At 46.4% G+C, this 23,757-nt stretch overlaps 1 protein-coding gene across 1 annotated transcript in view; it reads left to right on the top strand.

Annotated features, from left to right (window-relative positions):
- Nucleotides 1-23,757, top strand: part of LOC310816225 (protein diaphanous homolog 2-like) — a 61,986-nt gene that overhangs the window by 399 nt on the left and 37,830 nt on the right. The window contains exons 2-3 of the mRNA XM_083686292.1: nucleotides 7,173-7,308; nucleotides 21,355-21,447. Of these exons, the coding sequence (XP_083542418.1) occupies nucleotides 7,173-7,308; nucleotides 21,355-21,447 (229 nt within the window). The remainder of the gene's footprint in view (nucleotides 1-7,172; nucleotides 7,309-21,354; nucleotides 21,448-23,757) is intronic.

Raw genomic sequence — 23,757 nt, forward strand, 5'->3', positions numbered from 1 at the left:
CCAACTAGTGAGGTAATATTCAAATGTGCGAAGTACGGCATCGCAGCGTGGGATGTGATAACTTCAAACAGTTTTGTAGAAATAAAAAGGCCCACTCCCACCACCCACACTGTTAGATATCTCTATCTCTGTCCATTAGGAAATGGGTAGCTGATGATGACATTCGTTATCAGTATGTAACACCCAGCGAAGGCAGCCAGCTCCAAAATATATGGAACTTTTTAAAAGGCGCGTCTTAAGAGTGGGCGGTGAAATAACTTATTTCATCAGCGTCGATAAAGCAATGTCCCTGACAGACTTGGACTAGGAGCAGGAGGGAAGGACAGGCTTATAGGACAGATTAAAGCCGACATAAACTGTACTGAGAATGGAATGTATAATGTAGCACAGAGCGTGTAAGTTCCACACTGATAAAAGAGACTTTAAAATCTTCTTATCCCTTAAACGGAGGTTCCATTGGCGTGCAGAATGTACAGTATGTGTCGGTGATACAGGGAAAGCCTCGGCCGCGGCGCTTCAAAGAAGCAAGCAGGTCTTAGACAGGTAGAGGGTTGGATAAGCTGATAGTTAACTACTGAGTTTAGAGAAACTCTTTAGAACTCCAAAACCAAGGTTGGATATAGTCTTTGTACATTTCTGCTATCCAAACATTAGTCTGGGAGAAATGAGTACAATGACGGCAACCAATTGCTTTATATATATAATTTCTGACTCACCTTCCATTATTGAAACAGGATGTCTGTGCACTGAAGAAATACAGATTCCATTTGAAAACCACGATATAGATAAATTGCCCATGTCATACATGATAATACACACGAGAATAATACAAACAACAACACTGTCTTATTTTATCAAAGGGCACCAATATAACGTGGGCATGAGGTGAGCCGAGAGTCAAATATCAGAGAGAAACGTTCTATTATGCCTGTTTTAGATGCTGTACATTATGTTCAGTAGGGGCAGTCAGACGTGGATCAGTGTTTTTGAACGAGGCGTGTTTATTGGCAGAGGAGCAGGAGCTCTGAACAAAACAGGCCAGGAGGGTGTTTTTATCTTCCCTCTGTCTATCCCTCACTCTCCTTCCAACCACCACCCCCCCCCCCCCCACACACACACACACACACAAAAAATGACTCTGTCAGAATGATGACATGATGTCCAGGAGGTACGCTCAAAGCCTTCAAAACCCATTAATGTGAATGGCAAGGTCCCCTTGTCTGAAAGCTCTTCTCTCCTTTCCCCAGTCACCAGCCATATCTAAAACCAACTTTCATTGCTCTGATCAAAGTGTACCAGCACACGACACGGCTCTCCCTCAAGGATTCAGCTTTGTTGCGTGGCCCCTTAAAGAGGCATCCACGAAAATAAATTATTCTCTCAAGCAAATAGCTCTTTATGAATAAGTTATTACTGATTTAGACTTCAATGCCAGAAAATCAAGGGGTGTGTGTGTGTGTGTGTGTGTGTGTGTGTGTGTGTGTGTGTGTGTGTGTGTGTGTGTGTGTGTGTGTGTGTGTGTGTGTGTGTGTGTGTGTGTGTGAGTGAGTGAGTGAGAGTGTGAGTGAGTGAGAGTGTGTGCAACAATCCTTCAATGACCAGCGACAGTGATGTTCCCTCTGGTTCCCGACTGCTCAGCTGACAGATGCTCCGATACTTCTAGCTCCAGGAATGTTTAGGATCGATGTACGTTAATTCATTGTTGTTGTTGTTGTTGTTTTAATATAAAACAAACATAATTGAACTGTTTTCACTGCAGCTGTAGTCACTTGCTGAGCAGCCTTCCCCTCTCCACCATCCTAAGCTTGGCTAGTCAGTGGCGGGCTATTGAGGATCTGTCTGGATGATGTTTATCCCGGCTTCGCTGCCCCCACATCACCCATCACTTACTGTTGCGACTGAGGGTAAAAAGAGTGCTGATCCAGCCAAAGTGATACAGCAAAATGGATATTGTGACTCTTTGGCAGTGGGTCATTAGGGACATTCATACGCATGATGGAGACTTCATTTAACTTTCCCAACTGATTTTAGCTAACACACTCTCCACCACACGAGCAAATGTATGGTTAATCGTATGGCCTTTGAGTCGTTTAAGGCTAAACATTTATTCACTGACATCACAGAGTGCTGTATTGCGTTTGTAATAAATGCATTCATTGCACAAGGCAACCCAGATATTAAAGAACTCCATTGGAAACACTCTCCTCTAAATTGCTTTTACTAAAAAGCCGCAGCTTAATGCACCCAACCGACATGAAGCATTTGAGTAAACGCATTGACAGACAGTCCTCATAGAGCTGAATATGACTGATAAGGGAATCCATTAGCAGTTTTTGCCTCTTTTCAAGGCTAATAAAAATCATTTGATTTCACCACATGGGTGTCCGTATGGGAATGCCCCAATAATTTGTTATTTTAATGCTGCTGTCATATTCAGAGATTGAGTGTAAGAGTGAATGCAATCAGCGACTGTGTGTGTGTGTGTGTGCGTGTGTGTGTGTGCGTGTGCGTGTGCGTGTGCGTGTGCGTGTGCGTGTGCGTGTGTGTGTGTGCGTGTGTGTGTGTGTGTGTGTCTGAGTGCATGTGTGTGTGTGTGTGTGTGTGTGTGTGTGTGTGTGTGCGTGTGTGTGCGTGTGTGTGCGTGTGTGTGTGTGTGTGTGTGTCTGAGTGCATGTGTCTGTGTGTATGTGTCTGTGTGTGTGTGTGTGTGTGTGTGTGTGTGTGTGTGTGTGTGTCTGTGTCTGTGTGTGTGTGTGTGTGTGTGTGTGTGTGTGTGTGTAATCCTGACCAGGAGCAGGAGATGAGTATCTCTATATTAATGAGCTATCAGAGCACAGCAGATGGGGGGGTGAGCTAACAGTCTTACTTGTTAATTGAGTGACTCTTTAATAAGACCAGTAGAGCCAGACGAGGTGTGTTGAAAGAAGAGGCATTGTGTGTGTGTGTGTGTGCGTGTGCGTGTGTGTGTTTGTGTGTGTTTGTGTGCGTTTGTGTGCGTGCGTGCGTGCGTGCGTGCGCGTGTTGCCGTTATTTAAGAGCCAGTGGCTCAGTCTCAGAACCACACTAACGTCCTGACAGTATGAGAAGTCATGATAATGATGGGGCTGATGGGGCTGATGGGGATGGTAACAAGATGCCACTCCTCCCACTTTTCTCTGTGACTGAAGCCTCATCACCATCATCTGCAGCTGCTCCTCCTCTGACGCCTCACCACTGCTAATCACACAGGAGGCTGTTCGTTCAAAACACACAACCTCTTCTCTGCGATAACTCCTCAATAAAGGGACCGATATTGTCTCTCGCAGACTAACAAGTGACGCAATTTGTAACCCATAAGTCCCCAACACCATTTCATTAGATGCTGGCAGGCACTGTACTCATGAGCAGATGGCTAATAAACTCATTGGCTGCTCTGAGGGCTGGTGTTTTACTGTCTGTTCAATTCAAATGAGGTGAAGCTGCAAACTCTGGCTCTGGGTGTAGTCAGTGGTGCAGCAGAGCAGTGGAGGAACAACTGTAGGTCTCTACAGACCTACAGAGAGGAGCCTGCTTAGGAGGCTGCACTATGTGGTGTAGTGTCAGGGAAACACATTTCACGTGTTGAAAGAAGGCCTGAAAAAAAGTCTGTTCACAAATTCAATTCTGCAGTCATGGAGGCCAGAGAAGAGAGCTCATAAGCCCCACCTCCACAACACAGGGAGCCAGTACAGAGAGATGCCCTCCGTGTCACCACTACTGATGTCCCTGTTGAGTCTGTGGAAAAGCCTCCAGCTCCTGCAGCACTTTGTGTAGAGGACATTGTATCCTAGCCTTGCAGCGCGCGCACACACACACACACACACACACACACACACACACACACTCAAACACTCAAACACGCAAATCCAGTCTACAAGCCTCTTGTGCAGCAGGGCTGGTGCTATTACCATTCTGGCCCATTGAGAGTGACAGGGTGTCGATGCACAAAGTCAGCCATTTTGGGGATGAGCATTTGCTGGTGAGTGCCTTGGTATAATGCAGTCATTTAGCATACAGTGGTATTGGTGTCTATCTGGATTAAGCAGCGTTGTATGTCTATCTTATGTTGAGCTAGATTGTGTTTGCTTCTTGCTTCATTATCATAATGTGCTAATCATATTTTGGACACTGAAAAAGTGGCTTTGCAAGGGATTGAAAAATGGCACATTGTCTTACAAATACCTATATTCACATGTGTAGTTACATGTGTAAATACCTGTATTCTCCCATTCATTCCTGTGTGGAAACCACCTATATTTGACTTTGTGTGGACATTTTCATTGCACTAGTCCTTTAATCTCCTTAACCTGCACATTTCTTTCTCCTTCTCCTCCTCCTCACAACCGTTGCAGTGGCTATCTCCATCTTTAAACAACCCTCCCAGAGCCACCTTCTAATTAACCAAAATTGTTTTAAGTGAGGTTTTTTCTCCCATAATCAGCTTTCCTAATGATTTTGGATTATTTAGTGTGCAAACACAATCATCCAGTCTAATTCGCCTTAGCATATCGATTGGTGCCCACTGCTGACAACCTGAGGACTTCCTGTGGTTTTCAATCTTTCCTGTTCATGTCTGTCCTCACCCCAAAATGTATGTTTTGCTTTAATTCCACTGTTAACTGTCAAGAAAATGTAGACGTCAAGATTAAATGTCACGGAATATTAACTCGGCTATAATCAATACGATTCGGGAGAGAAATAGCTAGTTTGAGTTTGATAAGCTTTACACAGAGTGAGACAGGTAACGCTTTAATAAGTGAATCAAAATTTCAAGAGTTTGAAATAAGGTGTGAATATTCAATTATACGTACTCTGACGACCACCATGGTGATGATGTCTGATACTGCATGAGCTTGTCTATCTCTCCTCTATCTGAGTCCTTATCCTCCAGGGCAACTTGATGTCATTGTCTTGTGCTCTCAATAATGTTGTTGTCTGGGTTCTGCTCTGCAGATTACATTGGAAAACCCTCCCCTTGGGGGATTTGTATCCCTCATAAGCCCTCCTAAAATGCACAACACCACTAAGAAAACAGATGCAATCATCAATGTTGCCATTGGCAAAGTAGTAGCAGTCAAAGAGAAAAGAGACCAAAAACATGTTTGTTGCCATGGCAATTAGTGGTGGTGCATGTTTGATCAGGGCTAGATAATTATGTTGTGTAATCGTGTTTACAGTAAACTCCTTGTTTGTTTAGAATAAGTTTAGCCGGCAGGATGTTTTTTTTTTACCAATATGAATACATTACCCTCCCAGTTATGATCTAGCACTTGACAAGCGGTTTCAAAACATCTCTGCCAAAATGAATTGAATAGTGTATCTGTGAATGAGGACCGCATCAATGTGATCAATACCGCGGACTTAGCTTAGCACACTGAAACACTGTGTTAGAATGCATTAAGGGCTTCATTACTACATATGGAGGATAGCCAATGCATTAGCACCTATCCTCTTGACTGAGTGCACAAAGTGAGCATTCATACAAACATACAGTATCCATATCCATATACGAGCCACCATGTAATAACATAATAATAACATAATAATAATAAATGTATTTATAGAGCACATTTTCGTACAGACTGCAGCTCAAAATGCTGTATATGAAATATCAAAGAAACAACAGTACAATAGAAGAAAAGTGAAATAGGAAAACAGTAAATAAACAGCAGTAGCCTACATGTTAACATGATACAAGCAATGGTAATAGATAACTAAAGCACAATTCAAGTAAAACCCAAGCAATACGGACCAGTAGTGCAATAGAAAGCCGTAGATAATAAAATTCAGGTCCGTTCTATTCGATTCACGTTGATTGGTATAGCCCTTAATCACTGTTACAGTCTAAAACGGTTTCATAATGCCCAAATATGACACATAGTATGTTTAATGTTCGTGCAGACAGAAATATGAGTCAAAGTGTGAACCCTGCTCCATAAAACATTGGAAATGTGGAGCATGATATATTTTCATAATATGTGCCCCTGTCTCTCTCTCTCTCTCTCTCTCTCTCTCTCTGTGTCTCTCTGTGTGTCTCTCTCTCTCTCTCTCTGTGTCTCTCTGTGTCTCTCTGTGTCTCTCTGTGTCTCTCTGTCCTTGTCATCTCACAAGGAGACATTGACAATGAGGGCTCTTGTCCTTGGACTTGGAGCAAAGCTCCACTATTGACTGGCATGATGAGCTGCTCTTTCCTTGCTCCTTCCCCACGATCGCTGTAATCCCTCTGTCTTAGCTGCCGACACGGCACACACACACACACCGCAAAACCACGGGGGGATTCGTATGGGGTGCTGACTGTCTGCATTCATTATATCAGACCACGTAGGAGCAGGGGCGTGCCACCCCTGACACATACACGACACACACACACACACACACACACACACACACACACACGCTAACACACAAGACACAGGCCCTGTCAAGCCTGCACCACAGGCCTGGGGTGAGAGAACCTTTCTGGGCTCCAAAGGTCGTGTGGTAGTGTCTCCTTCTCCTCTTTCCCCCGGTGTCAGAACAGCCCCACACATTTGTGAGAGAGAGGATCACGCTGCTCGCTCGCTCTCCCTCTCTCTCATCTTCGCTGACACCTCACTGACATTTAAGCCAGGGAACAGGGCAGAGGGTGATAGCTCTCTCTCTCTCTCGGAGACTGGTTCACCACATTACATCCGCTCACACGCAAAGAGTCCTTACCATATATTATATAAAGAACTCCTCACTTACTGCAGTCCAACGCATCATTTGTGAGGCGGTGCCTTTTTCCTATTGTATGATGCGGCATTGATGTATTATAGACACACGCCTTTTGTGCGTCTCTTTCAAATTGATGCAATGCTACATTGTTCATGATGTTTTGAAGGCGAACAGCTGGAGATGAGATGATGGTCATGTGAGAAAGATCTTACCTTTGTGAAACACTTTCAATAATGAATATGCATTGTGTATTCCTCCTCAGCTTTTTTCTGCTCTGAAAATGTGCTCTGAATGAAACCTGCTGATGACTGGTTTCTCCTGTACTGCACTTGGTGGTGTGGCAGGAACTGGAGTCTCATTGTGTGCGTGTGTGTGTGTGTGTGTGTGTGTGTGTGTGTGTACGTGTGCGTTTGTGTGCGTGCGTGTGTGTGCGCGCGTTTGCGTCTTCCCCTCTCCAGGATGCTGTGAAGGAGAACCACAAGAAGAGGGAGATGGAGGAGAAGATCAAGAGAGCCAAGCTGGCGAAGGAGAAAGCTGAACGGGAGAAGCTGGAGCGTCAGCAGAAGAAGAAGCAGCTGATTGACATGAACAAAGGTATGCCACTTCTGCCACATTGGAGGGAGGGGTGGGTGAGGAGGGGGAGTGGGTGAGGAGGGGGTAGGAGGGGTTCAGCAGGCAATTGTCACACAGAGATGAACTCTGCATGGGGTGGAGGCATCTTTTCAACTGTGAAGAAATCACACACTTCTCACACGCGGGTCTAACAAACAACTGGCAGATTACATCACTGTTAACATGTGTGTCAGCAGGCTTTAATTCAAAACCAAAATGTATTTGTAAACAACATTCTGGGAGCATTAATATTAATGAGTCCTGTTCAGTTTTCAAATATATTGCTGTTTCTTTTGTTATTATGATCAGAGGCACATGCGGTGCTGCAGCAGGCGTTAGTGGTAGAGTCGCAGTCGTAGAACATGCAACAAGGTAGCAGCTCCCGTTTGAATCCCTAGAATTTCAGCATGCTCGACATCATCAGTGTTTAGGGAATAACGGTGGGCGACTTGCAGGCAGACGCCCGCAGCGCCTCTGTGGATGTAGGTCACATGTAAAGATAGACATCTCAGGTTCACTGCCTTTGTAGAGCAGACAGATAATGGGCTGTCGGATAACACGGCCGTCCAACAAGATGGGCCATTTGTTTTTTGGGGGGTTTTTCATTGCCACATGCTATTGAGAGTAAGTTTTGTAGCTTGTAGTCTTTTTCAACTTGCCGGTTCAATATAGACTTTGGATGCTTTAGCTTTCCAGGCTGTGCCGATTACTGTAGTTTAGTGTTTAAATGACTGAATTGTATCGTTGTCATAAACAAAGTAATAGCTGTGGAAATACTATTGATCTGTTTAGACTTTAGGTTATTCAGCCATGGTAAATTAGAAAGAGAGAGATTCCGAGAAGTTGCTGTGGCTTGTTATGGCGATGACATTGAGAAAGAATCCTGTGCCCTGTGGCGTAGAAACAGTCACTGTGGTCTTTTTGTTCCTTTCTGACAAACAGGCTGGGATTTTTTTTTTATACAATCCACCAGCTTCAAATGTCACAGCCAGCCAAGGACCTTTCTCCAGCTCTGCATTCGGAAATGTGACAAGTCGCTCTTCATCACACTGCAACTCTCCAAGATAATTGATGCATGCAAGTTTTTCAAGCGGTGACCTCTTTGAAAGCTTCACTTTTAATAATCCAGAATGTCTGAGCCTGGAGAAGAAGCCTGTCTCTCGCTAACCAGATGGGGGGTGGGGGAAGTAGGTGTGATATTAAATATTTCTGCAGGAACAGATTTTGATCTCTGTTTCAGACACCATAATAAGTTTGGCATGAATAAAACATGGCAATGACACGGGCAGGTAGCCTGGAGCCTAGGAGATAGCAGGGGTACTCTGCCACCCCTCCCACCTTGCCATTGGTCTCCCCCCTGACTCTGTGTATGATCATCCAGATGGATGGATTTTGAATTTAAAAAATTTGAAGGTTCAAGGACAATCCCTGACGCTTTATCAGTAGCTGTTCTCAACCAGTAAGCCAGTATGATTGAATCAAAGTCCGTACCCTTGATTGTTCTTTTAACACATGTTGTACTCTAACTTGGTCCTTGTCATGAAGCAAGGGAAGGTAAATGACAAGTTTGTTTTTTTCTTTTGTGTTGATGAAATCTGTCGGATTCATCTAGAGGTTAGGCATTGTTGGTGGGTTTTTTCTCCAGCGACTGTAAACCTTGCACACTCTCTCTCTCTTTGTTTGGAACACACACACGCGTCAGTTTATACAATATTTCTGTAGCTTTTCCTTCCTTTTCTGCTCTGCTAGTGTCTGCTTTCCTCTTCTAAAAAATGACAGCCTTGGGTGAGAGCCTTGACTTGTCTTGCTCATCACCAGCGGAGATCATTGACAGCACTGTTGAAAAATTCTTTATGTACTTCACAACAGTTTGCAGAAGTTAGGATCTCTTACATCAATATTTCATTGATAGCATCAAACATTTCTCACAACTGAAAGTTGTTGAAAATAAAACTGTCTATCGCTGTCTGTCTATGAATCATATCCTACCATTTGTTATTTTGTATTGGAGGTCCAGTTAAGAGCCGAACATCGATTTCCAGGTCAGATATAGTATTCATTGTGTGCTAGATTATTTTGATAAAAAATGAGGCTCCATTCATGAGATGGAATTAATATACTGATTGCCTGCTTGAATCTTCTGGATCATCACCTTCTTTTGTAAAGGCACATGTATTTCCATTGGCAGATGGTGCTGACATATGGGCATTATTTTGTGGGAATTACATAAATTAAATGATCCATGATCTAGATTTTGTATATCTTTATATGGATTTATTCCTTCATTTATTCCGACTAGTGGAGGTTATTTGATGTATCATACTAAAGTGTTTAATGCAATTTCAAGGGGCTATTTTTGTGAAGAGATAGATTTTAAGTAATTTTGCAAATTGAGAACTAATCCTCTTCACATGCAAATGATTAACAATGAAATACATATTTAATGAGAATTTAATTCATTTAGCTTTAAGAGGAGGGTGTTGGGTGGGGGAGGGGCACGGACAAATGCTTTCAGGAAATGGCACAAAAAAGTGCCCTCAATTTCCTCAGTCATTGAAACTTCAGAATGTGCCATTTTGCAAGTTCCACCGCACAAGTACTTCCTCGATGTGTATGATTGATGTTTGAGACAAGCGGGGGCTCAATCTGTTTTCCTTGTGAGGTATTAGAAATACTAATATGGGAAATTGCTTATGAAATCATTACCCAGTTCCCCATTTGTTTTAATTTGCCCTAAGTGGATTTCCATATTCTCTTGAACTGACCAGATGTTCAGCATTCACCAAATTGCTTTGCCCCACTGAAAGTAAATGGTGAGCAGTGAAAAAGCGGCCTAAATCCACGTAATCCTTCTGTCTCTAATAGGAAAGGATGTTTCATCCCAGTAGGGTATTTATCATGCCGGGAGATATGAAACAATGTCACACTGAGTGTTCAGAGCTGGTGGAGAGAGGGGAGTGTGAGATGGCTAACAGAGTGACTGGACCTTCTCCCAAGGCATCTCTTCACAGGGAGTACAGGGACACCAGAACCACGCAGCTGGCTGGCATCACCGGGGTCAGTGGCCAGGTCTGGGCGTGTGTGTCCGTGCCCACGCGACCACAGTGTTTCCAGTCAAATCTACTTAGGTTAGAACAGGGCCTGCAAGCACACACGCTGGTTTGAGCACGATGGGACTTGGCACGAGGCACGCACGGGAGCAAACAAACAACGAGCAAAAAAACCTCCTTTAAACATGTTTAATAAACAGAGCATATACTACTGTAGGTAGAGCAGAATTTGTTCACCGACCACCTTGTTTGGGATTGAAGCATTTCAAGCCATGGAAAGTCGTCTTGGTGGTTGTGGTAAACTGGTGCATCATAACAGAGGAGAATTGAAGAACCCAAGATGAAGTCTTGGCCAAGCTTAGAAGCTTATTGGTTGTAATGCACTACCGTAACAAGAGCTTCATCTGTTAGTTTTGGTCCTTTGTACATCGCGACCCACTTGCGTTCCACAGTATTGACTTAGCTGTTCATGTTTGCTGTTCATGTGCTTCTTGTATGTTTTGCGTCAGCTCAAGACATCATCACACAGTCTGAAAGCAAACCCTAACTTTTCGCAAACCGATATCTCAAAACATTTCAGCCATTTTGTAAAACACTCACATACTGTATCTAGGAGGCCTACAGATGTTTCTTTTCTAATTCACTTTTACCTACAAGTGATCATTTTTCACAGTGCGAATTAGAATCCACTCATCCAGTTCAATCCATTTGGCAACAGCTTGGAGCCACTAGCAGAATGCAGTCTTATGCTGTGATTGGCTCTTAGGGAATATAGAGAGAGGCTTTGACTATAAATGGTCAGTTTTTTGCTGTTATTTCATCCCTAGTTTATAAATGTTACATGTAACCAAGTAGTTGTGTAAATCTACTGATTAAAATGATTTACAACATCACTCATCATATGATGCAAGTGTAAAAAAAATTCAGTGCATTCACTCTATGGGAAATCCCATAGGAATGATTTTTGTCCAGTACAGGGATACAAATCTAATTTTATTACACTGTCTTAATGATGAGAGTATAAAACCTTTCAATTTGGATAGATAGGGTTCTAAAAAATGAAATTGGATATAGGGCCATCACAGATTTTGACCATTTGTAGGGCAATGTTCTATTAGATTCCTGCCAACTGTTTAACCCTAACCCTAACCCTAACCCTAACCTGGCACACGTGTGTCACACGTTTGTGTTGTTTACACTCCTACAAACATTATAATGCGTCATTGGTCTTACTGCCCCAATAATCTATTCAGGTATGGCCATTCAAAATGATAAAAATGCTCTTTAAGACCTTCCCTTACACTGTGTGAAATGTGGTGCCTTTATCACAAAAGGCACAATTATTTCAAAATAATTGTGGCCTCTATCCTCCCCACTTCAGCTCTATATGTTCGTTTGGAGTCCAACATAAGATAACCACTCCTCTTGTGTTATGTACTCAACTCACCATCCCCTTAAAATCATTGAGCCCATTAATGAATGTGTGATAGCTTACTTACACAGGTCTTCTCCAATGACTGAATGAATACTGTAGGTGAGAAGAATAAAGCAGGTTCAAGGAAGGGAAAGTCTTGTTACGGGCTTTCCTTGAAGCAGATTGTATAGCTTCCTCCTTTTACATTTGTTCACCTTAAAAGGCAGGCGCAATTCAAGATAACAGAATGCGTCTGTTTTCGAATGCGTCTTCGCAGCAGATAGCTGCCTCTGCTCCCTCGGTTCAGCAGGCCTATCAGAATACAGTCCCTGCATGCCCCTGTGGTTCTGTAGTGAGAGAGAGAGCACTTTGAATGCTGACAAGGGTGGGCCTGACTTCTGTTTATGCATTCCTTCTGTCGGCTTTCGGCCTGAGAACACACCGTATGTTTACAAGTAAACAGTGAGTCAGTGTCTCCTATGGAATACATGTATATGTTGCATTACATACCCATAAAATGCATGTTGCGATACTGAGTGAATTTCAAACATCTCCTCTGGCCGTGACATTGATCACCTATGCAGTTATCTGTACACTTCATGATTATCCATGTTTTTATTATACGGCAGCACACTGCATACATTCATGTCCTCCTCAGTCTCTCTGTGTACGCTAAAAGGCTCAGGCTGTGAGGCCTCTTAAATGCAGCATGTGCCAGACTCCATTAGCATGTCATGCTGAGGGAAGCGGAGATGTTTTCCTGCACCGGTGCGGCCGGGGGGCCGGAGCTGTGCGGGGCGGGCGAAAGAGAGTGACAGGGGCACGGGGACGGGGATTGACGGCGGTGTGTGACAGCGACGGCGCCGCTAGGCCAACATGTACCTGCGCCCGGGCCACGCCAACCAGGTGATTATAGAGAACGCTGACAGACAGGAGGCTGATGTCGGGAAAGGTCGGGTCCTCGCAGTCACACAATGTCTCCGGAGGACAGGGGACAACGCCGCTGCGTCCCCCAGGGATGACGTACAGCACCGTACAGACACGGAAAGGAGAGGAACACTAAGGGAGGGGCTTCTGTTGAGATTCTGACAGCTCAGGAATGAAGCCTCTATTAAAGAGCTAATATTGACCTTCATGTGTGACACTGATGAGCAAGGACACACCAGGCGGAATGTGATTGTGATTATGATGTATGCTATTGGGCTCGGAGAGCTTGTTTATTTCTTGAAACTGTAATTTTTTCGATTATCACGCTGCTGATGGCTTTGTGTGCTGTGTGCAATCCACATTTGTGATGTGTGGGGGAAAAAAAATTAGAGGATTGTCCGCCACATTTGCATGCTGACACTCCCTGTCACTTTGCTGGTGTTATTTACCCCGGCTGTCAGTAAGCAACGCTCTCTTTCTGAATAACACTACATTACATCCCAAAGCCGGAGGGATCACAGGCGCAGGAGTAGACACAATTCCTGCTGCACGCGTTTGTCTGTGTGGCTGGCATTGTGAATTTCTATCATTACCTTGAAAGACAGCGACAAGGGCATCAGGCTTATCTGCTGTGCTACATCAATTTTAATAAATAACAGCATATTAGATTGTGCTCTATCATCTTGGAGGATCTGAATCTGCTTTAAGGCAAAGATGGCTCTCAGAACGCGTCTGACTGTGTCTGGGCCTCGCCTCTGATAGGGAGGGAGAGGGAGTTAGCTAGTGCCGCTCATAAACAATAGTCATGCAAGGATTTAATCCATCTGATTTACTATGAAATGTGCTACAGTCTGTCGAGGTGATACAATAAGCCACTCCGTTATCCTACCATATTACACAATTCCCATTGCATTTCCATATAAAAAAAAAAAAACTTTTGACACAATGTGCAAGGAGTCCGCGTTACAGAAGCCTTTGATTATTCTATGATAATTATTTCATTGCCAATTATTGTTACCCCAGGGAATGATTCTGCTCCTTGGAGTTTTTTTTTTTTCATTTTTGGTTTCCTTTCTGCGTATGTATCAAGTAATCATTATTTTTCTTTTTTTTTTTTTTTTTAAATAAAGAACTTTTAATATTGTAGAAGACTGTGGGTTGTGTGTGAAGAGAGGCCTAATTAGAGTAATACTGGAAGCCCTAATCACTTTGAGCCTGTTTAACTTAATTTGGCTGGCTTTCCCTCAGGTCAGAGACAGAAATGAGAAGATACATCAGAGATTCCCACTCCCCTCCCCTCCCCTCCCCTCCCCTCCCTCCGCCCTCTCCCCCGCCCATCTCCCCTCCTGTCTCCCCTCCCCTCATAAACGTAGTGCCTCCCTTTTGGAAGAATGCTCAGTTAAATCTCGTTAAGTCCTACATACGGTCATGGGTGGTCCATGATGTCTGCTGAAGATCTGGACCTCGGGAGTTACTTAACAGTCAATCAAACACAATTATGCTCACTGCAAGGGCCGTCCATATTTCATTGTCACATCCACTTACTCTACTTCACCCTAGACAGCCGGCTACAGCAACGACAGTCGGTGTGGGTTTGAGAAGGAGGAGATGGTATCTTGCTGGGTGAAATGGAACACAGCCGGCTACTCAGAGAGAATGGGGACAGGGAGGGGCAGTTGTGTTCAGGATAAAGGGGATACTGAGGGTTAGATATCGGCGGTCAGGGGTCAGCTCCATACAACAGAGCAGTCACTCCGAGAGTGTTTCTGCCTCACAGCCTGCCACAGATGAATGGACCCCTTATGGTTGCTCACATGACTGTCTACTGAACAGTACAGTACTGGAGCCCCCTGCTCCCCGATTGGCTCAGTGACATGTTGACCCCATGTGGTCCTCCGTAAGTGTGTCAACTCCACATCTGTCACTCCGGCCTGGGCTGGACCACAGCACTACTGTACCCCCCTGTGGACTGTGTTGCTGGGTAAACTAGTGGGTAAACTAGTGGGTAAACAGGACTGGAGGCGGTAACAGGCAGCAGTAGTTAGCAGCAGGAGAGGCGGTGGAGGGGAGTGCTGTGGTGCCGTCTCCTACATAGCTCTCCTCTTCCTCCCTCGTCCCTCCCCATCCCCCCGTGGGGCCGGGCAGCATCCATTCCAGATGGAGGGTTTATTTTTGTTTTTGTTTGTTTATTTATTCATCCAGCTATTCAGGGCATCGCCGAGGCTCTCGTCTTTGCCACAAATGCAAATCGCCGCGGCGGCTAATCCACTTTCATCTCTCCCTTGCCGACTGTCCCTTCCCTCTGTCCCCCTCTCACTCTCTCTCTCTCTCTCTCTCTCTCTGTCTCTGTCTCTCTCTCTCTCTCTCTCTGTCTCTCTCTCTCTCTCTCTCTCTCTCTCTCTCTCTCCATCCCTCTCTCCATCCGGAGTTGACCAGGCCTGCTCCGCCACCTCTCCATCTGTGGGAAACTCAGCAGAACCTCACTGGGGTCCCTCCTCTCTGCCCCTTATATGCCACCCCCCACCAACCCATCTCACTGACCCACTCTCCCCTCCCGGCTCCCCAGACGCCCTGGCGCCATCCTGGGCTCTGAGAGAGAAAGCGCCTGCGCTTCTATTCCCCTCGGACTGGGGGGACGTGGGTGCGTCCCTAATTTAATTACGGAGGACATGAGTGGGTTTGCACATCAAGCTGTTACAGTAAAACAGTCCAAAATAATCTGCAGCCGGATCCATCTTCTTCATTAGGCTTCCCCCTCCCTCCACCACCCCTCCACTCAAGAGGCCTGCTGTACTCAAACATGGCCCAGACAAAAACAACCACGGAAGCTCTGCTCTCGGTCTGTGTCTGTGTGTGGAAAGTTGCTCATGTCCCAGTGTCAGCTCCCTGTGTCAGGGTTGGCGGGCTGGGGAGGGGGTAGAGGGAGGGGGTAGAGGGAGAAGGTAGAGGGAGAAGGTAGAGGGAGAAGGTAGAGGGAGAGGGTAGAGGGAGAGGGTAGAGGGAGAGGGTAGAGGGAGAAGGTAGAGGGAGAAGGTAGAGGGAGAGGGTAGAGGGAGAGGGTAGAGGGAGAAGGTAGAGGGGGGCTGCTAACAGGTGCATGGCTGCTGTCCTGTGGGCACCTGTGTTCTCTCTGCCCTCCGTGGCAGTAATGCACTCTCTCTCTGACCGGTGCCTCAGGAGCTGCTGGGACTGGGGGACAGAGAGGAGGCCAAACCAGCCTCTATGCCAGAGAGATACAGAGAGAGAGACAGAGAGGGAGAGAGAGAGGGAGAGAGAGGGAGAGAGAGAGAGAGAGGGAGAGAAAAATAGAGTAGAGAGAGAGAGGGTAAGAAATAGAGGGAGAGATATGGACGTGGAGAGAGAGAAATGTGAAAGTGGAGAGAGAGATGGAGAGAGAAAGAGAGAGAGGGGGAGAGGTGCCACACATGTACACCTGGCTGTGGAACAAGGCTTTGTTCACGGCTAATGCATCAGGTTAATTGCACAGGTGACTTTCTGCACGGTAACAGATGGGCTAAAATGTGTTCAAAAACAATCCCAGAGAAAAAAAGAATAGAGAGAGTTGTGTTTTTCCAATCTTTCTTCTTCCTCCCTCCATTCCTACCTATACTCCCCCCTTTCCTCTTGTCCTCTGGAGCATCGTGGAGAACGGCAGTGGAGAGCAATATCCAGCAGCACTCCCCTTCAGAGTGGTTTCAGCTCATCAAGCACTGGGCTGGAAGCTCTTATTAGCTCCCATTACAGAGACTAGGGGATCTGTCACTGGGAGGCCTGAGCAGAGGAGGATAGGCGAGCCCAACCACACAATAGATGTTTGTTTCGCTTGTTTGTTTATCCCATTCAATGTGACTTGGAGAAACACTACAGTTTTTTAAGAACGGAGAGCTAATCCTGGTGCTTAGCACCACGCACCAGTCTGTGCAATTATTTCTACTGTTACTATTACCATGCATCACTGTTACACAATGTGTGTTAAGTATCTGCCACTGCTTGAGGTAGCACTGTAGATACGCAGCATACTATTGGTTCAGGAAGGTCTCTCTCTCTCTCTCTCTCTCTCTCTCTCTCTCTCTCCCTCTCTCTCTCTCCCTCTCTCTCTCTCTCTCTCTCTCGTGCATGCGTGCGCACTCGCAGAATTCTGATAGTTGAGTCCCCCTTCCTCCCTCCCTCCCTCCCTCCCTCCAGAGCAATGACGGCTACACGTGAGCCATCAGAAATTGAGTTCTCAATCGATCCGCTGTGTCTTTTCCCCCAACATGGAGGAGATGACAGATAGCAAATTGAATTCATGAACAGGCTGTGTTGACACGACTGCATAATTATAGGAATGCCATCCCTTTGGTGTTTAAAAAGGAAGCATGGCACTGCATACAGATGGAACAGGGCTGTCTCTTTTCCTTGATAGGGTGGAAGGTACATACAGTTAACAGTCTTGTCTCCGTTTTCTGTTTTGATGTGACAGATCCTCTTTTTCACTTTCTCACCCATCCATGTTGTCGTATCTGATTACCTTCAAGAGATGTGTTGCTATTTAAGAGCTCCTTTGTTGCGTTTGATAGAAACACACTGGTCAAAGCTGCTGTGGTGGAGGCGTGTGATGCATTAGCCATCAGAAGGGCCAGGCTAGCTCCTTGCTTCTCCTCTAACTGATCTTGCCCCGAGCGGCCATGAGCATAGGTCACACGGCACTGCTGACACCAGTCTGTGCTGGAACACTCATACACGCACGCACTCACGCACGCACGCACGCACACACACACACACACACACACACACACACACGAGCACACACACACACACACACACACACACACACACACACACACACAGTCCAAAAATGGAGGTGTGTGGCTTAGCAGAAATAAATTCACTTGACTGGCCATGCCAGACTTCTCCCCTCTCTTGTTGTTTTGGATTAGACATTGTGAGCCAGTATGCAAATACTGAAGATGCATTGTAATGAAATAAATTGTGGCTGAATTGACTCTGTGTGTGTGTGTGTGTGTGTGTGTGTGTGTGTGTGTGTGTGTGTGTGTGTGTGTGTGTGTGTGTGTATGTCTGTGTGTGTGTGTTGTGTCTGTGTGTGTGTGTGTGTGTGTGTCGTGTCTGTGTGTGTGTGTGTCTGTGTGTGTGTGTGTGTGTGTGTATGTGTGTGTGTCGTGTCTGTGTGTGTGTGTGTGTGTGTGTGTGTGTCGTGTCTGTGTGTGTGTGTGTGTGTGTGTGTGTGTGTGTGTGTGTGTGGCTGTGTGCGCTCACACACTTGCATATGTTGTAGAAATAATTGAATGTCAGAGAGCTCAGGCAGTCAAGTGTCTCGGAGGGAGTTTTACGACCCTGTGCCTTTCCCGCTCCAGTAGTCCCTCTCAATGACCCACTCCTCCAGATGCAGCACAGCCACACGGGTCCACTACACTGTCTTCCCCTCCCCTCCCTCCCCTATGGTGACACTTGACTTTCCCCACACCCTCCTCTCTCTTGGGCCTGGGGGGCGATAAGCCTCTCTACCCCCTCTGCCAGGTACCTTGTTGGGAGAAGCTAATCTGATGTGTGAAGTTTGCAAATCCAGCAGAGAGCCCAGGCTTGTTATCCCCTAATTAGAAAATGTGATAGTGCACCTAGTAAATACATTACAGAGCAGATGAGAGCCGAGGCCCAAGCCAGGCCCCAGGGCTCACTGTTACAGTTGGCAGGCCCAGAGGGCCCCGGTGCCACCTGATACCTAGGCAGAGGAAGGATGAAAGGAGAGAGAGATGGTGGGAGGTCGGTATGGATGGGGGGGGGGGGGGGGCATGGATAGAGAGAGAGGGAGGGATGAGGGAGAGGGGTAGAGAAAGAGAGAAGTGGTGGTGGTGGTGGGGGTGGGGGTGGGGGTGGGGGGGTGGAGAGAGATATGGAAGAATGAGGGGGGACACTCTCACTGGGAGGAAGAGCCTCAGGTTTGTCTCTTTAAGAAAAGCACCCAAAGTGTAAAAGCCTGGCAATGTTCCACTCTTCTTTTAATAAGATCATTAAGGGACCATGGAGGTGCCTGGCAAGGTGTTGTGGGGGCTGGGGGAGCTCTTGACTTCTCAGGTTTTATTTTAGCCTATCTTAACCCATTTGGAAGGCAATTTCCTCTGAGCCTTTCTAGGCAGATCTTGTGTTAGAAAGGTTAGCTTTTCTCTAATTCCCCTGCAAGCAATCTACCACTTGTGCTAATTGAGAAGCTACAGAATATTTGCCCTGGGTTTTAAAAGCTCAAAATAAGACAGAGTAGAACTGCAGGAACAAGGCATAAACTCACTTCGTTAAAGGGTGCAAAGTCAGGTGATGAGAAAAGTTTTATGTAAGGATTAAGGATTTTAGAGTGGGTTTTTATTTCTTTTTTTTTGTTTTTTTTTTTTGGGAGTTGTAGCATCTGTGGCACAGTTTAAGGTGGTAAGGTGGTTGCTAGGGGGCCATAGACTGGTGCCTGGGCACTTGGAGCTGGAGCTGTCTCCTCAGAGCAGAGCAGAGGTCTAGTCTGCTCCAGTAGTGGCTGGTCCAACAGGACATTGTTAATGGAGCAGCAGCAGGTCACACGGGAGCATGTTTCCCATTTTAGTCATTTTGCTTCTTTGTGTCTGCAATCCTCCCCCTGAACCCAGTCTAGCCAGCTCCCAAGTCCTGGTCATTACCGATGATGAATTGTGCTACAGTTAAGCCAGAAGTAGGACAAATTGATCAAAGTGTCAGGTGCCCCCTGTGATGTCTAAGTCGCCAAGAAGAAGGAAATGAAGAAAGAGCTGTCCAAAAGTTTTTGGAGCCAAGGTGCTATAGATAAATGTTTACCTGCCACATAACACTTTCTGTAACATGTCGAACTCACAAGATGCCCCAGTTAGTCTACATATGGGGATGGAAACTAACTAGGCGCCTGCATGCCTGCACGGTTCTTGGGCTTCTAGCTGTTATAGACACAGATCGGCCATCTTGTTCTGGAAGGGCGAAGCAGGTGTAACGCATGTCCTGGTTTAAACCAACAAAGGCGAAGGCTATCAAAGGTGTAGCAGTGCAATTTGAGATAAGCACTGCTTGGTTTGCTTTGGTTTATTCTGATAGAGCTGGTCTAATTAAACCTGATCTAATCTGGGTTGCTTTTAAACACAGCATACAGCAAGAACAGACAACTTTGATTTCAAAGTAGCCCTTGGGAAGGGCGCACGGATGAAAGAGAGGGAACAAGACAGAGAGTCAAGAGAGATATTAGCACAAATGAAGATATTTTTCTCCTATTTGCATTCTATTTTTGTCCCTTTTTCTCTCTGTTTTTTCTTGTGTATCATGTATTGTTGTGTTGTTGCATTGCTTGAAGACTGAAAAGAAACACAGGCGGTCTTGCTTTTCTCAAGTAATGGCAGAATATGTGCCATTTCCTTGCATTAATTATGTAGCAGTGTCAACTTGTTCTGTTTATGAATTCAATTTGCCCGACTGTCATCTCTCTTTGAGTGTCTGAGAAACACAAAAGATTGATCACCGCTCCTGAGGAAACTGCTGCCGAAAGCAACCGTCATCTCCAATGCAAACGCTCCTTCTCTGCCATGCCCAGAAGCGAGAAGGAGCCGGGCCCTCGTGGTAAACATTACGGAGAAGCAGCTCACTCATGTATGCAAACGATTGATAGCGCAGTCCGGCGCACTACAATAAGTCACCCTAATGATCCCAGTTTAAAATAATGTCTGTTCTGGACCACAATGATGAAGAGAGGGCCCAGTGACTCATTAGGATGGGGGTAAAGATAGATGACCCAGATATAGGACCTAAGCTTATTTTTGAATCCTTCCATCGAGAGATATGCCGTGTGTGTGTGTGTGTGTGTGTGTGTGTGTGTGTGTGTGCGCGTGTGTGCGTGCGTGCGTGCGCGTGCACAGTGTGGCGGAGGGCCATGTACAGAGTAAAGCCATAGCCTCCAGAGCACTTTGGAGCCCCCTCCTGTGCGGTAGCACAGTGGGCCATGGATACACCCAGCAATTTGGTGGTCAGGAATGCTTCGCAGGCAGGTCCCGGTGTCATCGACAGAACAATGATAGAGCGCCCCTGTATTGACCGGCTCCACACTAAATCTTGGTAAAGAGCACTTAGCTCCTCTGTGTTAGCCACAGAAAGAATATCTGCCAATGAGCATCAGTGAAAGCTTTCATCCTCTGCCTCCTCTCCCTGTGTTAGCCCCTAAGCGCTCTCACTCTGTGCTCTGTGCTTTTTCCCCAGCCGTAAAGTGGTGACATGGGCGGGCCTCTGTGACAGGAGTGTACTCTAATGCTGATGCACTGTTTAATAGTCCCGTCTACCTTGTGTGTCTTGTTCAGGAGAGGGGCTTCTCTCTCCAGTGATGCAAGGTGGTTGATAAACGCCTGTGTAGGGAGGCCTTGCTTTTGCCTCCACGCTGGATAATACAATTATGCTCTGTAGCCCAAGCCCAATAGGTTTTCAGTTTGTTCCTCACTGTGTGTGCGTGCCTGTCTGTGTGTGTGTGTGTGTGTGTGTGTGTGTGAGGTGATTGAGTGTGAGTGAGTGTGCTTGCGTGCTCGTGTGTGTGTGTGTGTGTGTGTGTGTGTGCGTGTGTAGATGGTCTGCATATCCTCTAACCCGCCCCCTCTCTCTGCTGTCTTTCTACAGAGGGAGATGAGACCGGAGTGATGGACAGCCTGATGGAGGCCCTGCAGTCCGGAGCCGCGTTCCGCGACCGTCGAAAACGAACCCCGCGCAACGGTAAGACCCCCTCCAGCGAGGTCACTTCCTCCTGTACTCCCTCCCATCTGAGCCCACCGCTACAGAGAACCTGTCAGACCTCTTTAAACCTGAGTCTCCATTACATACAGTATAACCTGATTCAATCACACACACTCTTTACCGTTGTCCTTAATATGAAGGGAATGTCGCTATCTCCTCTGTGATCTGCCTGAGGGAGACACATGTCTGTGTGTGTGTGTGTGTGTGGGTGTGTGCTCTGTGTTGTGCATTACTCCCTGTCACTGTATACCTTAGGGTTCTGGACCAGGTCACACACGCACGCACGCACACACACACACACACACACACCTCTCGGTCCCCAGTGCAGTTCAATGGAAATGTATTGTCACATTGTCATTCAAAAGGCTCTGATTACAAGCTATCGCTGTGGCGAGGTGATTTAGCATAATCCTAATGTTAACACATTCTGCCGTGATGAATGGCCTGTGCCCAGGGGAAGCGGAGGGAGGCGAGGGCCACCTGGCACAGGTGTCCTGTCTCAATTGATATGCAGGAGAGGAGCCTGAACCGTGTCTTTAGAAGGGCCACAGGTGCTGCCCATCTCCATGTTGGCACCAACAGCAGACTGTGATAGCCCTGCTGCAGACTGCTGGTCCACTCTATTCAGCATAGCCCGTCACCGCCGTCAGCTTAGCCGCGGGGAAGTGCGTAGCCTATGCTTTGGGTGCAGTGAAAAACAACGATAATGCAAACTGCATCTAATGGACAAGCGGTTCAGTCTTTTAATGAGCTCCCCACATGCACATAGCTAGCTCCTGTACACCCACCTTTAGGGAGAGAAGTTTCCTAACTATAGTAACTGTCACCATATGAGATGTCTGATACTGCTAGCTATAGCGGGACCTATTTGTTTCTCCATCTCCCTCCTCTCATCTTGGCCCACCGTTCGTCAGCCCACCAGGTCCCATGTCAAGGTGTTTGTCCAATAAGGAGAGGCAAATGAAACAAGGTGTCACAGCACACATGACTCCTGCTCCTCCTGCCTTGGCCAGACTCTGAGTTGGCTGGCAGATGTCCAGCTAGGAGGAGGAGAGAACACACATACACACACACACACACACACACACACACACACACACACAGTCTTGTTTCACCTGCCCTCTTTCTTCATGTATCTCCGCTCCTACATAGTTCACCAAGACTGACATCAGGGAGATGCACAGGAGTGCAATCCAAATACCCCCAACCCACTCGCTTTCCTTCACTGATGCCTTCTCTGTGTGTTTGTCTGCGAGTGTGTGCGTGCGTGCGTACGAGTGCGTGCGTGCGTGCGTGTGTGTCTGAGTGTGTGTGTGTGTGTGTGTGCGGCTGTGCACTGAGGTGTTGTGTCAACACCCAGTACTTTCAGAGTGGATAATTGGTGCCAAACCCCCTGAAATGAATCATGTCTGACATCTTTCTCTTTCTCTCTCCCTCTCTCTTTCTCCATCTTCCTCTGTCCTTTTTTTTCTGTTTACCTCGTCAATGTTGCAGGTGATCAAAGCCCCTCCAGTCCTACCTCTCGGTGGCCGGGTGCTAACCATGGTAACAGAACCAAGCTGTGTCTGTAGTTAACCCGCCCTGCCCCCCCCCCCCCACTCCTGGCTGTAACTCTCGCTTCTTACCTCCCCCACAAACTAAACCAGAGCTGGTGTACTATGCACAGAGTCTCACACTGAGCCACTGTAGAAACTGCAGTCAATTAGGCCGTGTATGGTGTTCTCATGTGTCAGCCTGACATAGGCTTACTCACAGACACTCAGTTCAACCTTTTGATATAAGAACTAGTAAAGCCTTCTGCTCCTATGATTTAGACAACTCTCTGGAGTTAGATATCGATCACAGTCAGTAAGGTGTGAATTATAAAAGCACGTCCATGCATAAGTGAACAAACACTCTGAGAGGCTCCAGCTCCTCCCTGTCCTTCCAGCTGTGTGAGTAGGACCCAGTCTGGTTTCTGTGCTGTAGACCAGCTCTTGTGCTCTTCTGGAAGTTGAACTGCCCTGTCCACCCACTCCTTTAGGCTCACTGCTGTTAGAGCATGTTATCACTTCGTGTCTTGTGGCTGTTTCTAGAAACTGTTCTGTCAGGAAGGCCGTTGCCTTGGATCGTCGCCACCCGCCAATGTGATTGTGTTAGTCTTCAGCCTTCTTTCTAGGCTCAGCATCCCTCTGGTAAATGTCAACCGTTGCACAAGGCAACCCAAAAATACTTCCTGTTAATGGCTTCTTGCCTTTGTGTGCCCTGGCCTACTTTGAAACAACTGTGGCGGAATGTGATTTCCTCCCA

Source organism: Argentina silus, assembly GCF_951799395.1.
Source record: "Argentina silus genome assembly, chromosome: 15".
Lineage (NCBI taxonomy): Eukaryota > Metazoa > Chordata > Actinopteri > Argentiniformes > Argentinidae > Argentina > Argentina silus.